This window comes from Toxotes jaculatrix, chromosome 6 (genome assembly GCF_017976425.1).
Source record: "Toxotes jaculatrix isolate fToxJac2 chromosome 6, fToxJac2.pri, whole genome shotgun sequence".
In the NCBI taxonomy this organism is placed as follows: Eukaryota; Metazoa; Chordata; class Actinopteri; family Toxotidae; genus Toxotes; species Toxotes jaculatrix.
Genome location: NC_054399.1, coordinates 28808421 through 28822926, shown reverse-complemented (window position 1 = coordinate 28822926; position 14506 = coordinate 28808421). Strand labels below are relative to the sequence as shown.

The 14506-nt window shown below is 41.9% G+C and overlaps 1 protein-coding gene across 3 annotated transcripts; it reads right to left on the bottom strand.

Annotated features, from left to right (window-relative positions):
- Positions 1–116: 116 nt before the first annotated feature.
- Positions 117–14266, bottom strand: LOC121183096 (calcium homeostasis endoplasmic reticulum protein). 3 transcript variants are annotated; one of them, XM_041039953.1, is made up of 20 exons: positions 14097–14266; positions 12950–13123; positions 9258–9296; positions 7738–7907; positions 7425–7562; positions 7177–7328; positions 6752–6863; positions 6409–6498; positions 5375–5597; positions 4923–5086; positions 4541–4795; positions 4210–4417; positions 3843–4084; positions 3513–3646; positions 3137–3223; positions 2836–2988; positions 2581–2694; positions 2393–2487; positions 2081–2266; positions 117–1874 (listed from the first exon to the last, which is right to left on the bottom strand). In XM_041039953.1, the coding sequence occupies exons 1-20, from the start codon at positions 14119–14121 to the stop codon at positions 1837–1839; spliced, it is 2799 nt and encodes a 932-aa protein (XP_040895887.1). In that variant the 5' UTR covers positions 14122–14266; the 3' UTR covers positions 117–1836. The 3 variants fall into 3 exon arrangements, with proteins under 3 accessions (XP_040895887.1, XP_040895889.1, XP_040895890.1); XM_041039955.1 differs by having other exon boundaries at positions 118–1874; positions 4222–4417; XM_041039956.1 differs by lacking the exon at positions 9258–9296 and having other exon boundaries at positions 118–1874.
- Positions 14267–14506: the final 240 nt, after the last annotated feature.

Sequence of the window (14506 nt, the reverse complement as noted above, 5' to 3'; positions counted from 1 at the left end):
CGTGGTGATTTAACAAGAAAAACAGCAAACTCTCAAAACCTGCCAAGGTAGCCAAAAAAACAAAAACAAAAAAAAAAACACAGTAAATGGTAGGAGTGAAAAAAAAGTAAAAATACAAAGTCTAAATTATGAGATACTACATTAAAATTATACAAAACTGTGGCTTGTAGGTAAAGATGTAGATGATTTATGACAGAGATTTGGAAAGTTTGACCTTTTAAATCACAGTTACAAAACTGTAGGACAGAATTTTGACTTATTATCTCGTTAACTGGACTTACCACAAGTATTTTTATTTTTATAATTTCAAAATGTTTGATTTTATTTTCTTTTTCTCGTAGAAATGGGCCTCTGTTCCACACAACATATTTCAGCAGATCCATGTCTTCGCTAAGGAAAAAAATCAGTAAGCTCTATGTACATTCCAAATAACTGCTTCTTAATGATGGGAGAACAAAATCCAGTTGAAACAGAGGAAGAACTCACTAATGTGAAGTGGGTCAAAAGAACTGTTCACTGAATGTCACACTTTCCTTCAACATTTACACGTAATCAGAGTCCTGTTTACTTAGGTTACATCTCTGGTGTGTTTGTAGAGGAAAAATAAAACTGATTTTGTATTTAGGACTTTTTGTTTAGGGGGATTTATTTTAATACTACAACTAAATGACAGACTTACATATCTCTATAGAAGAAGTCATAACATGAAAAAGTATCACAATAATCTGCAGTGAAAAAACAACAAATACCACCCACAACCAAACCTCCTTCTCCAATTTTTTTGTCCTAAAAAAGTCAGTTCACACAAATGACAAAAAATGTTTCCACTTACTCCTACTGATATCTGGAATATATACATATTCAGTTTTATTTGCAGAAGTTCAGAGAGATCCACCAATAAGATCTGACACCACCCACAGAGAGAACTCTTCATTCAGCAGAGAATGCTTCCATTGTAAAATCTGGATTAGTGAGTAGGTGTCATTTCTGGAGGGGAAACACTGCTGTTGATGTTTTTTTTTTAAATGATTTTCCAAAGCCTCTGCAAATAAAACTGAAAGCATTTTATTGGAGACACCATAAGGGGCAAATGAGATTTTTCTGATTTGGGTGAACTAGTCATTTACTGGAGCAACATGAGAAGAATGAAAACTGTTAAACTCAAATTAAAATAATTTAACACCCTTTCCCATTCAACGGTTGACATGTGTGCATAAATTATGGAGGGTCCACTCGCTTTCAAAACAGCATTTCACTTTTTTCTATTCTCAGTTTTTTTTATACAAAATTTGTCCCATTTATTTTCTGCTGCTTGTTGATCTTAAATGTCGGGGCAAAGTCTGAGTCAGCCTTCCGGTACCAGCCTACACACTGAAGGAGCACTGAGACTCTTTTTAGAGACTGCTTTAAAAAAAAAGACAAATCCAAAAGACTGGGAATGAAATACACGCAAGTGCTAGGCTCCATCTTTTTCATTAGAAAGTAGTTCTAATGTCCCAGCATGTGCTGCTTCATTAAAAATTTCTGCAGTGTTACTAGTGTTAACGCTCACTGTTCCAGCTGCAGTTCTGATTCTTTCTGCTAGGACAAACTCATCCAAGCTCTTACACTGAGCAGAGAGCAAAAAAGGCTTTGCGCATCTTCACAAGCTTCACAAGTGTGGTGGTGCTTTGTATTGTCAATCTGGTTTCTGTGGAAAGAGGAAGGATCTGGGACTGTGGACTAGAATCCTGGATGGAAAACCGACGGATCTGAAGAAGCAATCTGAAAATTCAGATCCTCGGCGGAGGTGGCAACAGAGAAGATGAGGAGGCTGGTTGACACCATGTGATGACATCAGTCAGTCGAAGGGGCATCCTGAGGTTCCCGATTCACTGAATCAAGAAAAGAAAGTCAGACTTACAGTAACCTCAGTAGCATGATGATATAATTGTTTTTCCTAAAGATTAAATCAGTTGTAGATGTATGAAATAAGGTGCAATCCAACACATTTCTGTAAATGTCTGGGCTTTTTATACAATATGACCTCCACAAACAGAATATCAAACATCAAGTCCAAGATAAAAGTGTGTGTATGTACCTTCCTCTCGCGCCTTCATGCGGGCAACAAAGTTGTAGCTCTTGTTCCTGCGATAGTTCTCATAAGGGTCATCCAATGACACACCCACACCTTTGTACTGGTCCCATTTATCCCTGACATCTCCTCCTTTGATGGGGTCCTGGATGCCCTGTTCTTTTGCCCCCAGACCACCTGAGCCACTCCAGCCTACAGCGGACAGGACAACACAAATCAGTACAAGTCAGGCCTGAAACCCACCACATTAAAAACATCTCAAATATTCTTACTGAAAAATTGAACTTATGAAATAAAGAGAAAAAAGAAAGCATTTACCCATCTTCATCAGCAGCTGATGGCCCTTGTTCTCCTCCCCTAGCCTGGTATCTGTAGAGAGTTTGGAGGGAGGACCGCCCAGGACTGATGTGGAGCTACAGAGAGCAGGAGAGGTGTTCACCTATGCTACATTTAAGAATGAAAGGAGTCTTTAACAAAAGCTCCTGAGAGCAGTAAGGGGGACTTACGGAGGGGAGGAGCTACGGGATTTGGGGCCACGGCGTCTCTTGGTGGGTGAACGTGAACGGGATCTGGATCTGGAGCGAGAGCGACTCCGAGATGACCTGGATCTACTCCTGGACCTAAAGAGAGGCAGGTTAAAGTAGATTAGGCCGAGTGCCGCAGGTTTAAAACACTTGTATTGATGATAAGGAAGAAGCAGGATTTGTTCGTTGGTCACTGAAGCACAGCAAAAAAGAAAGCTGGAAGAATTTATTCCTGACCTGGATCGTGAGTAGGAGCGGGAGCGGCTGCGGGAGCGAGAACGAGAGGATCGGGACCGTGACCTGGAGGACTTTGAAGAGCGAGAGCTGGAGCGAGATGAAGACCTCCCTCTGCTGCGAGAGTGACTCCTGGAACGACTGCCTGCACGACCACTGGAGAGAGTGACAAGTATGGGGTGATCAAATTGATATAAAAAAAAAAAAAAAACCATGTGGGTCAGGTGTCTTCATCACTTAATACAAAACATTGACACTGGTCAAAGAAAGGACAAGTAAACGTTCTGGAGAAGAGGAGGCTCACCTGTTGCGTTTCTCCTGTCCCTTTTTCCTCCTGGCTCTCATCTTGGCCCTGAAAAACTCGTACAGGCCGTTCTGCTCCCAGCCTTCACTGGAGGAGGAACAAACCACAGGCAGCTGTAAACTCTGCCACCTACAGCAAGTTCTATCACAAACTAGCAGCATGACTCAGATGCTGCTTGTTGTAGCTGCTGCTGCCCAACCACTGGTGGTTTCATGGCATTCCCCCACGAACAAGTACTTTCTAATTAAATGCTAACAAACAAACAGATTAGTCAAAAAGAAACAGCCAAATTCTCCCTGAGCATAGTTAATAAACATTCTGAAAGACCAACAGTGAAAAGTAGATGGAGCAGAAGTGTGTGTGTGTGTGTGTGTACCTGTTCCTCGGCCGATCGTGGGATGGAGGGCTGTAGAAAGCTTCCACAGCAGCAAGCAGCCGATCACTGGGTGGCATGGGAGGGGGCAGTCGGATATCTTTAGGGTCTAGTGGTTTATAATCACAGTCCTCAAGCTGAGTGAGAGAGAGTGCATGAAGGATCATGAGACACGCAGGTTTGCTTTACCATTTTACTTCGCCCATCTTTACCGTTGTTCATATTCAATCAAGCAAAAAAAGTAATGTTGTCCGCTGAGGAGTTGAACCAGCAGAAAACAATCTAAAATCACGTTTCATGTTTTTGTCTTCAAATCGGGAGCAGGTGACTTACTTTGACCAGAGGAGCCATGAGACCAGCTGGCAGGTCGAAGTAAGGTACGTTAGGCACCAGACTTGGGTCATCTTGGACTGGATGCTGCCGATGACGCATGTGGGGTGAATGACCGTTGAAGCCGTGTGGGGGTGGGCCGAAATCCGGGTGCTGGCCTCCACCCCAGGGAGGATGATCAGCCCCCATACCTGGGGGAGGAAGCCTCTGATTGGGATGGTGGTGTGGAGGAGGGCCTGGCATGTCTGGCAAACAGAGGTGAACGTTGTTAAAATGCACACAAAAAGTTCGCTAATTAAACACAGTTAAAGGTGCAAAAGCAGGTAGATGGATAATATCTGAGCAGAGTTACTGATCAGTCACTTTGTACCTCTGCCCTCACCTCCGGGAAACTCTCCCTGAGCATAGTCAAAGCGGTGTGGGGTGTACGGCGGCCTGTCGTAGTGGTGTCTGGGAGGAAAGTCATCCTGCATAAACCGCGGAGGGAAGCGTCCGAAGTTGTGTGGAGGTGGAGGAGGCTGGTTGAAAGGAGGTGGCTGCTGGTGGGGAGGAAAGGGTCCTCTGAAATGAGGAGGTCTCTGCCAAAATTCAAATTAGACATTTCAGTCATTCACGTAAATATTTATAAAACTCCTAAAAAAAAAAAAAAAAAAAAAAACACACAAAGCAAAGGAGGTCCACAGTAAACATCTGTCACATGCCTGCATGCGTGGAGGAAATGGGGGCTCCCTCTGGCCCCAGGGAGGCTGGTCAGGCTGATTCCCCCATGGTGGCTGTTGGTCATATGAGTTCCAAGATGGAGGGCCTGGTTCAGACCCACCTGGACCACTCCAGGGGCCTCCTTCTCTGGGTGGACCTCCACTCCAGTTGGGTGGCTCCCTCTGTTCGTTCCACATGCCCTCATGGCTGTTCCATGGAGGGCAAGGAGGGGGAGGCTGGTTTGGATCAAAAGGAGGCTGGGGAGGGACAAAGTATTGGTCAGATTGGTTCATCGCCTGGGGGCAGGAGGACACACCCTCAGTGGGTGGAGCCTGCTGTAAAACAGGGAAGAGAGAAGAAAGAGAAACAGAAACAGGTCTTTACCGGCTGGTTGGGGTTCCAGGGGCCCATGTGCTGGGGGTCATACCACGCAGGCTTGTTGGAGGGGATTTCTGAAGGTGCACTGGGGTTGCTGGGATCCTGTGGCCGGGAGGAAGCTCCATCAAACTCCCCTGGAGGGGGACCTGACATGGCAGGTTTCACATCCCCTGCACATCACACATCCCGACACGTTAGAGAGCAAACACACTTGTACCTGCCCAACACAGAGCAGGTCACAAGCCTATACAGCAAAACCTAACAATGCAAGATCTGAACTGACTGGTATTGCAGGCAACTGTTCTTATCTTAAACACCAACTTAAAGTTTAAGAAGAGTAACAGCATTGTTTCAAAGTACAACACCTTAACATTTTGGCTTTGTTGCCATGTAAACAATAAATGTGGTTCCATTTATCAGGCTGTGCCTCTGGTTGTGTTAAGTGTGTGTCTTCTCACCAGCCTGTGTAGTCATAGGTGGGGCCTTTTCAGGCTCAGCGGGGGTAGCTAGCTGTGGTACAGGGGCAGGCTGCGGCTGTTGTTGCTGCTGCTGCTGCTGCTGTTGTTGTTGTTTCAGGCTGGCGACAAACTCTTCGTGCTGGGTCTTCAAAGCTTGGATCTGCTGCTGGAAGGCCAGCTGGATCGGCTGCACCACCGCAGCATACTCTGTTATCAGAGACGCCTGAGAGAGAGAGGAGAAAAGCGTGTGTTAAATCTGAGACTGCCACTGTGTTTTCAGTAAATGCAAATCTGTAAGGGCTTAATTTTCCTGAAACAGGCTGCATATGTAACCACAAGAAAAAATTTCCAGCTTGCACAATGTGAAAGTGAGACACATTATTAGCTGAGGGAATACAAAATCAGCAGGTGGACTAGGGGCGAGATTCACATGAACTGCTCTCAGTCCCTTTAGATTTCTAGACGAGAAAACTGTACTGTCAACTGATGTACAGTATATTGGTGCTGCAGCAGCTGGAGTATTGGCGTGGGTTGTTATAGATGTGCGGAACATTAAAACATACTAATTAATATGTTTAACATCAGCTGTCTTTCTCCTGCTCTGCATATTTGAAAAGACTTATGTCTTTAAAGCCCAATAAAGATAAATCCTTATGGACATTCTTATTTATCCAAAGGAAAAAAAAAAACAATCCTCATACTTTCAGGCAACCAAAAACAAAATGGGGTTTAGAGATTTGCTAGTTCATGTTTAGAAAAATGTACAGGGTCGGTTACCATTAAATGTCAGTGTCTCATCAGAGGATTTGAATAATTAATGAAGGTATAAACACACTTTGGATTACACTTCCTCAGTTACATTAAAAGCTGTATTTTGTTGCACATGTCAATCTTCACACAAACACTATGTTTGGAAATCCCAAAGACACAGATGCTAAAAGAAAAGACCAGTGCCTGAGGATAAAAACAGTGTTTGCCTTACTGCCAGCTTTGCAGCCGCAGGAAAACAGAGCCGTAAGACTTATTTAACTCACCTGGTACTGGCCGAGGCCCAGCGCTGGATTCTGAAGCTGCTGAATGGTCTCGTCGTCAAAGTACCCATTCTTCTCCCAAAGCTGCAACAGCTGGGAAGGAGGAAATGGACAGGAGTAATCAGAGGAAAAATATTGTTAGAATTAGGGATAACAGTTTTAACCAATAAGCCTCTTTCTGGCTTTCCAATTCAATAAATCAGGAGCAGAAGAAACAGGATGAAAGTGCTGAGGAAAGTTTATTCTATTCATGTTTATGTGGATATGTTTTATTAGGGAGGAGTTTCAGTGTCCAGTGATGTTTATGTGACTGTAGTATGTAGAGGTAAAATCATTAGGTGTTTACCCTGGTGATCTTCTGCTGCTTCTCTTCCTCTACAGCCAGGAAGCTGGTGCAGTAGATGGGAACCACCACTTTCTGCAGCGCTGCCAACAAATCCTTCTGCTGCTTCCGCTGGCTGGGAGGACACATGAAAACATGAATAATGATGCCATAGTTTCCCAGAGCCCAAACTGTCAGTCCAAAACCAACACAACAAAATATTCAGTTTACAACGACACAAAACAGAGAAAGCCAGCAAGTCTGATAACTGGAGAAACTGCAATGAGAATGATTGACAAATTTTAGTTTGATATTTGATTTCAAAAATTCATACATAATCAAAACACTATATAACACTGCCTGATGACAGACTCATGGCATTATTATTGTGACAAACTAAGTGTACAAGTGATCCACATGTTTTTATGTATGTATTTAGGTTTGTGTACCAGTGATGGAGAACGTCATTGGTTAAATAGATGAGGTGTAGGCGAAGCTCAAAATGTGCTCCATCAGTAGTGATACGGTTGCGAAGATGTGATGTCATCAGATCGCAGTGCAGTGGAGTCTTGGCGTTGTTGAACATCCAATTCTTACCAGCCTGAAAGATATAAAGCAAACCCATGATGAGATATAAAGCTTTATCATCAAATATGTAAGTAAACATCCCTAAAAACATCAACTGTGGTGGGCTTACAGAGATAGCATCTTTGGTGCAGGTGTCTATGATTGGCTGCAACAGGTTGTCAAACTCTGTGATGTCCAACTGAGTTTCCAGCAGCAGTTTTTGGGTCTGCTGCTCCATAGCCAGAGCTATAGCTGCAGTCACTTGCTCCTATATTGTGAAAGGCAGAAATAAAAAATGTTCACTATTCTGAAATTTAATTCCAAGATAGAACGCTGCTCTTTAACGCCACAAACAAACACATAAACAAAATGGACAAATAAATCATTCCTGAGGGGAAGGCGTCCTCTTTGCCAGATGAATGAATGCCTTCCTTGCTCTCTACCTGTCTGAGTGTGTGCAGATGCTGCTCCTGCTGCTGCAGATTCCACTGGCTCTGTTGGATGAGCTCATCAATAGAGGGTGCAGCAGGCGGAGGAATGGGAGGTGGAGCGATCATCGGCATCGGTGGAGGAGGGAGATCAACCGCCTCTTTGGCGCCCGGGTTGTACATTTCTGCAAAAAAAACAGCAGCAGGAACACAGCAGGCGACGTGAAAATCTAAAGTCTGAAGTAAAGCTCTGATTTCAGGGTTGAGGTTGGGAGGGTTGATGCTGTGTGTGATGCCGAGCCTCAAAGAGAAAGATATATTCCATAAATATACATTATACACAGGGCAGATACCATATGTTGTTTGTTTACACAAAACTATTTCAGTCAATGTGACTTTGAAAGGTCAAATAAGATGTAACAGCTTTCATACAGCAAGCAGATGAAACGCTCCAGAAACAAAGCAAAAGTGTAAACAAAATTTAAAAGACATGCAACCAGCATTAACATAACCACTATCATTATTCCTGACCATGTGACTACTGCAGAAACAACTGCTGCTGAAAGGAAACATGAAATCACATGTCCACATCTCCAAGAGATGGAAATATTTTACAACCTACAACACTGTTTTAGGTAAAAAAAAACAAAAAAACAAATATATTCTAAATAGGGATGTCCCGACTTGGTAAATATTGGGTTGATCAGGGAATCACTGATAACATCGGTCGTATCAGTGACAACATTAAAACCAGTTGCTGCTTTTAATGTTGTGTCCGACGGGTGGAAAACCTGTCCATTTTTTAATTCTTTGTTTGATGTGGTCCATTAAGTCCAGGGTATGAAAGCTGTCAACAATCCACCACTGCCCTCAGTGAAACACTGGCTCCACACATCTAAACTGTATGCTTATTTTAGGCCTTTAGATAGTGTGACATGACAGCAATAAGGCTGAAAAAGTGGAGCTAATTACAAGTAATAAGCTAGTGCTCTGAGGTGCTCTCAGGAGAGGGCAGGCAGAATATTCATACCACTTCCAAATCAGGATGGACACACCGGCTCAGCGCTGTACCAACAGGACAACACTATCCGCAAAGGCATCAACACCCACTGCTGCCATCCTATTGTTGTTAAACTAGGCCTAAGATTATGGGAGTGAAAACTCCTGACATCATTTTCCCAACAACTGAGATGATGATGCAGATACTACTGTTGTGAACCCAACACTTGCAAAAGCAAGTCAACGGGCTCCTCCCTCTGTCTGTCTGATCAAACCTGTCAGATGGAGGACTAAGCACAATTTGATCAGCACCATCGAGAAGATATGCGTAAGATATCTTCAGTCGAACATCAAAACAACAGTGAAGCACAAAATCAAAAAGAATAACATACCAACATGAAAATGCAACTGAAAACAAACCAAAAAGCTTTCAAGCACAGGTGGGATAATGTACCAGCAAAAATGTGCAAAAACAAAATGTGACTTTCCAACTGCAATTTTGAATCAATCTGACAAATCTGGTTCCAAATAAATACCTTCGGATTTATACTCCTCCCCATCGTGGGTAGAGGGATCTAAGTGGAGAAAGGCAAACTTTAATGCATTTCAGTGGTATTACATAACTGACAGAAGATTTCCATGCAAGCCTGCACAACACTGTGCTTTTTATTACCATACTGTTGATTTGAATGACCATCATTCAGTGACCAAAACCTGTGGAGGCTAATGGGCTATGTCTGCAGTGGTTACTCCCTGTGAGTGCTTCAGTTTAGACTGCATTATGTGTAAAATGCTGATTTGTGGAAACTGAATTATTACAATGTATAGGTTATTTAAGTTACAGTGCAAAGCAGATGACAGCCGCCCTCAGTCACAACATACTCATAAACTGTAATGTGAAAATTTATAGTCCGTGTGGATCCACCACAGTTTAAAGGTTTAGTTGCTGTGACTCAGGGTGTTTAGCAGACTTTGGCTAGAGGTCGCATCTATGAGAGGAACAGACTGAAGAGGAGACAAAAGACATTAACTCTGCCTGTGTGGATTCTACTTTATTCAGTCTGTCCCTGTCGAGCAGTTAACACCAGCTAACAGCTGTGTGCAGGAATCAGGCTGATGTCAACACAAACATGTAGATGAATTAATGACTTTCAGTTTCCAGTGACGCCTCTGTAAGCGTTGAATTTTTTTTTTTATTCTTCTTGCCCGACTGTTTTGCACATGTAAATCTAAAAAAAAAACAAAAAAAACGTGGTCCACAGTTTTATAATGGTGGAAATGTTCTTATCATCATATTTTGCCCATAAAGTGAACTTTACACAGATTAATATTCATGAAAACATCAGCATTCCTCACTTTTTGAATGTAGGAGAGATTAAAAGTTCCCAGGACTAATTCTCAGAAGAGCTTTAGGCAACACTGACATTTCTCTGATGTTAAAGAACTGAATCAAATCGAATCAAAATAAATCGAGTCTGGACTTTGTGAATCATACCAAATCGGGAGATCAGAGCTGATATCCTGCCCTGCACAACACTGCTTAAAAACGGGGATGACAGTGCACTTTTTTTAAATAGTCTTTCTAGGAAGTCATTCACAGTGATGCACTCATCTGTACATGAGAGGAAAGAGCCACAAATAGTTGCTGAACAATTTAAAAAAAGAGGAAGCTGGAGTTTAATTCTCACGTCTGTACAGCTGTGTGAAGTGGGTGCAAATAGTGGTTTGTCAGTGGACAGGGACCACCATAATCCACCACCAGAAAGGTGTGGAGGGAGGGGGTATCCCTAGCTGTTCAACAGTCTGACAAGCAGTTTATGTGGAGGATACTGGTGACTTCTTTTTCTGTGTGCTGAATTGAAATGGACTGGAAACTATAACCCACGTAGCTCAAACAAGCACTGTGCTTGTCAGGCTTTAGAGCACATCCAGTGTCTAGCATCAGTGCGGATTACAAAGAGCAATCAATAGAAGTACATTGATGGGAAATAAGAGGCTGGTGCGTGCAAGCTGTGTCCCAATTCGACAACCTCATATTTGGAAAGGCGTGTCCTGTGAGTGGATGGAGCACAGAAGCTAAGCTGAACCTGCTTCTCCTCCTCCTCCTCCCCAAAATAGCACAGTCAACAGAAAATTCACCGAAACATCATCATGGCCTGCCCAGAGAATCACAGAAGTCAGAGCTAAAAGCCTCTAACAACCTACTCATGCAGTCTTCACCGATTGTGAATTCAAAGCTTTCCACGTTCATCGCCAGGAAAACAACAACAAACTGAAAAACAGCAGCAGTAAACTGCTATTTACAGTTCACTTAGGCACGTTCTATGATACGATGGTTTAAATGATTTAATTACCTGCATTATTTAATTCCATATTCAGTTAAACATTTGATATGAGACATCTTTCTTACAGCTGGAAAAACCTGATCAATAAAAATGAGTTGTGCGTTTAAGACACATGTCAAATGCACACAGACACATCTCATTCAGTGCAGAGGACACAAACAAACAAATATTTATCTAATGTTGCATCTTATCCATCGTCGGAATAATAACATCGTAACTGGTGGATTTCTAGCCAAATTATTACAAACTATAGCAGTAAGACCCAGTTTGTATGAAACTAGACTTTCCCTTCAAAATGTCAGTTGGGCCACATATTTACAGTCACAGCTAATAACTTGATCTCCTCTACAAGGCCACAAAGATGAGCCAGCACTCATGTCGCAGAGTCATGCTGCTCAGTTTCAAAGAGGTTTAGGATAATGATTAGAGAAACAGGTTTCTATTCGGTTAAATCATAACCAGACAGGTATGTTTCTATATAAGCCACAATTAAAAACCTGACATATCAAAGTATTTCATCAAATTGATTTTTTCCATTAAGCAGTTCTGCTCGTTGATATTCAACAAGAGCTGTTTTAAACTTGTGCTAAACTTATGTATCAGCAAGGCAGGAAATAAGTGCAGGTGGTCCATGAGGTGGCTGGTGAGAAATTTCTATTAGCTCATAATCACACAGCAGTAATGAGGGCGATGCTGTGGTAAACTACAATTTTACATTATCTTTTCACAGCTTCAGGTGTTGGCAGAAAGCACCTTCTCCATTTGGATTCAATCCTTATAAGCCATGTGACCTGTCCATTTTTTAGTCTGTTTTGTTCACAATGTTGTTAGGCGCTTTTTTTTTTTGTTTGCGTGCCTCACAATGATGAGTACTTGGGTGTTGGAGCGCTTCCACTGCCCATAATATTCTAATGTATCCAGAGACATTAAAGGACATGTAAATATTAAATAGCATGGTATACATGGTATGGAAACTGTCCTATTGCAGTATATTTAAATCAGTATATGTAAATCCTTTTCAGAACTCAAGAGTACAGTGAGCTCTAGTCCGTCTGTATCTTCTACGATAGGTGCATACAGACACCTACCCTCAGTGCAGAGGATACAAACAAATAAAAACCAAATAAAGCTTTTATCTAATGCTGCATCACATCTATCGGGAATAATAATATTGCACTCAAAAAAGTAACGTGATCTCCACTACAAGGCCACAAAGATGAGTCACACCCAGTCTATGGTCACGTCTTGTTTCAACCAGAGAGAATTCCCAGTTCAATTCAGTTCAGCACTGCTCAGCTCCATGTGGCTTTGCTTTGAGAACGTGGCCTAAAGGATGGAGGCTGCCTGTGGTTATAGTGCTACTCTAATGTAAAACACAGCTGACATGGCAGCAGACATTAAGAGCTACCCTCTGCTAATAGGAAGCACAATGAGGTAGGTATGTGTGAGTTGGTACAGTATTTGCTTAACAGGGATGCTACTAAGGCAGGTTTTTCATGCATATAAACATAATAGAAAAATTCACTCTAAAACAGAATAAACATTTGGTTAATAAACATACATATTAATATGACAGAATATTACATATTACAGAAAACAGTAGACGTAGCTATATAATAGGCCAGACTTTCTTTATATGGGTGTGCAGGTGATCTATTGGGTCATATCCTTTAAATACAAGTTGACACAGGACATGCATTAATTTGATCAAATTAATTACATGTCTGCAGTTGCACAACCTGCATTTCAATTTAAATTTTTTTTCATTCATTTTCTGATGACTTCTGTAGTACAGGGGAGGTCCTACTGATCTTGAATATCAAATGAGAAGAACATTCCACCAAATTCTAGTCTTATGGTGGACTGTCCTTTTAATTACATACGCTGCTGTTGCTCCATAGCAAGCTTGCACTTGTAGTAGCTGAAGTATTCTCCCCCAAACAGGAAGGAGAACTTGGGGTTGTCCTTCTGTTTCTCCATTGTCATCTTTTCAAATTCTGGCCCATTCCGAGCGACAAACTGAGCCAGTTTGTCAATCACATTCCTCAGCTCTTGATCTGGACGAGGAAAGGGAAAACAAAAAACAAAAAACATATAGTCAGAGTGGGACAGCTTATTGAATTCGATTCAATAAAAGTTATACATTTTGATTCATGTTGTTCAAATTGAGCAAGGAAATGTGTTGCTTCAGGCTACCATTCGTGTGTAGGTAAGGAAACAACTTTGAAAACTGGTTAACAATGGTTTATGCTGTGCAGCAGACAGAATAGGTTTTTCATCCACATGGTTAGAAACATCTTTAAGGAATATTGTAATATATTCAAAACAAACATTGCTGTCCCAGTATTTATCTTTCAGAAAAACAGAAGAGGCAAAAAGCAGAGCTATCTCTAACCATCACTATGAAAATGGAAGGGATGTCCCTACAACAAGTGACATAAATCTGTGCAGCTGATCTCGTGCCTTTAATATTGATCTCACAAATTCCTGCAATCAACTGATGGATTTTAATGGGATCTGATTTTTATTTACTCATTGATATTGATGGAGTACCCCGAGGAGGGGCGATCCAAGTCATCTATAGTCTGCCCTGGAGATCGCTGCCTTAACACACACCACTAACTGCAGGATACGTGAGGACCATGTCTCATACAGTAAATACGGCCCATTCCTATATTAGCTACTTGACTACCGTTGCCTTCATACATGATAATCGCTCCAAATTTGAAAACAAAAGGGAAAAGAGAAAGTAACTAAATAACTTTCGCCGTCAAAGTTTACTAACTTAAAAACATGTCGAAAAAACAATTACTTGGCTAGGTGTTACTATACTATTCTCATATTACTGTTCAGCCTCCTTGGGTGAAAAGGCGTATATAGTAACATGAAAGATACACATTTAGCCCCTGCGGTTAATATCGTTAGCCAAAATGCTAAGTGCAGCGGTAATGTTAGCTGTGTTATAGCTAGTAGCATGTGTGCTAGCTAACGTTCAATGAAAATCATACATCGCTGCACCGTACTACTCACCTTCGGGGGGACTGGGGATATCCATATTTGACTTCAGTTACAGCGAAAGCGCTGAAACTAAATAGATAATCCAGAGATCAGTCAACTCGTTTTGTATTTCTCTAAAGGATTTATAATATTGCCCCAAAAAAACACTGGCATTGCCACTGTGACGTGAACCGGAAGAAGTACTATACAGAAACAGCGCCACGAAAAATAATCCTCTGATACACCCACAGCGCCACGTGCGGTGAGGTGGAGGATAGCAGTTACAGCGCAGGCTTCTGCTGTCTTCTCTTTAAACTACGAAGAGATTAGGAGCAGAGAATGAATTTGCTAGAAGCAATAAAATTTAGTTTTGTAAAAGTTTAGACATAATTTTTCCTGTTCCCTTCCTGTTGGGTTGCAAAAGAATAAAAGATCCCACTTGC

Bases quoted from the DNA above. Each gene is read 5' to 3' on its own strand.
- LOC121183096 (XM_041039953.1), bottom strand. From the start codon at position 14,121: ATGGATATCCCCAGTCCCCCCGAAG. The intron at 13,124-14,096 runs GTGAGTAGTACG...TTCCTCGTCCAG, and splicing joins TATCCCCAGTCCCCCCGAAG to ATCAAGAGCTGAGGAATGTG. The intron at 4,418-4,540 runs GCATGTGACAGA...GAATTTTGGCAG, and splicing joins CATTTCCTCCACGCATGCAG to AGACCTCCTCATTTCAGAGG.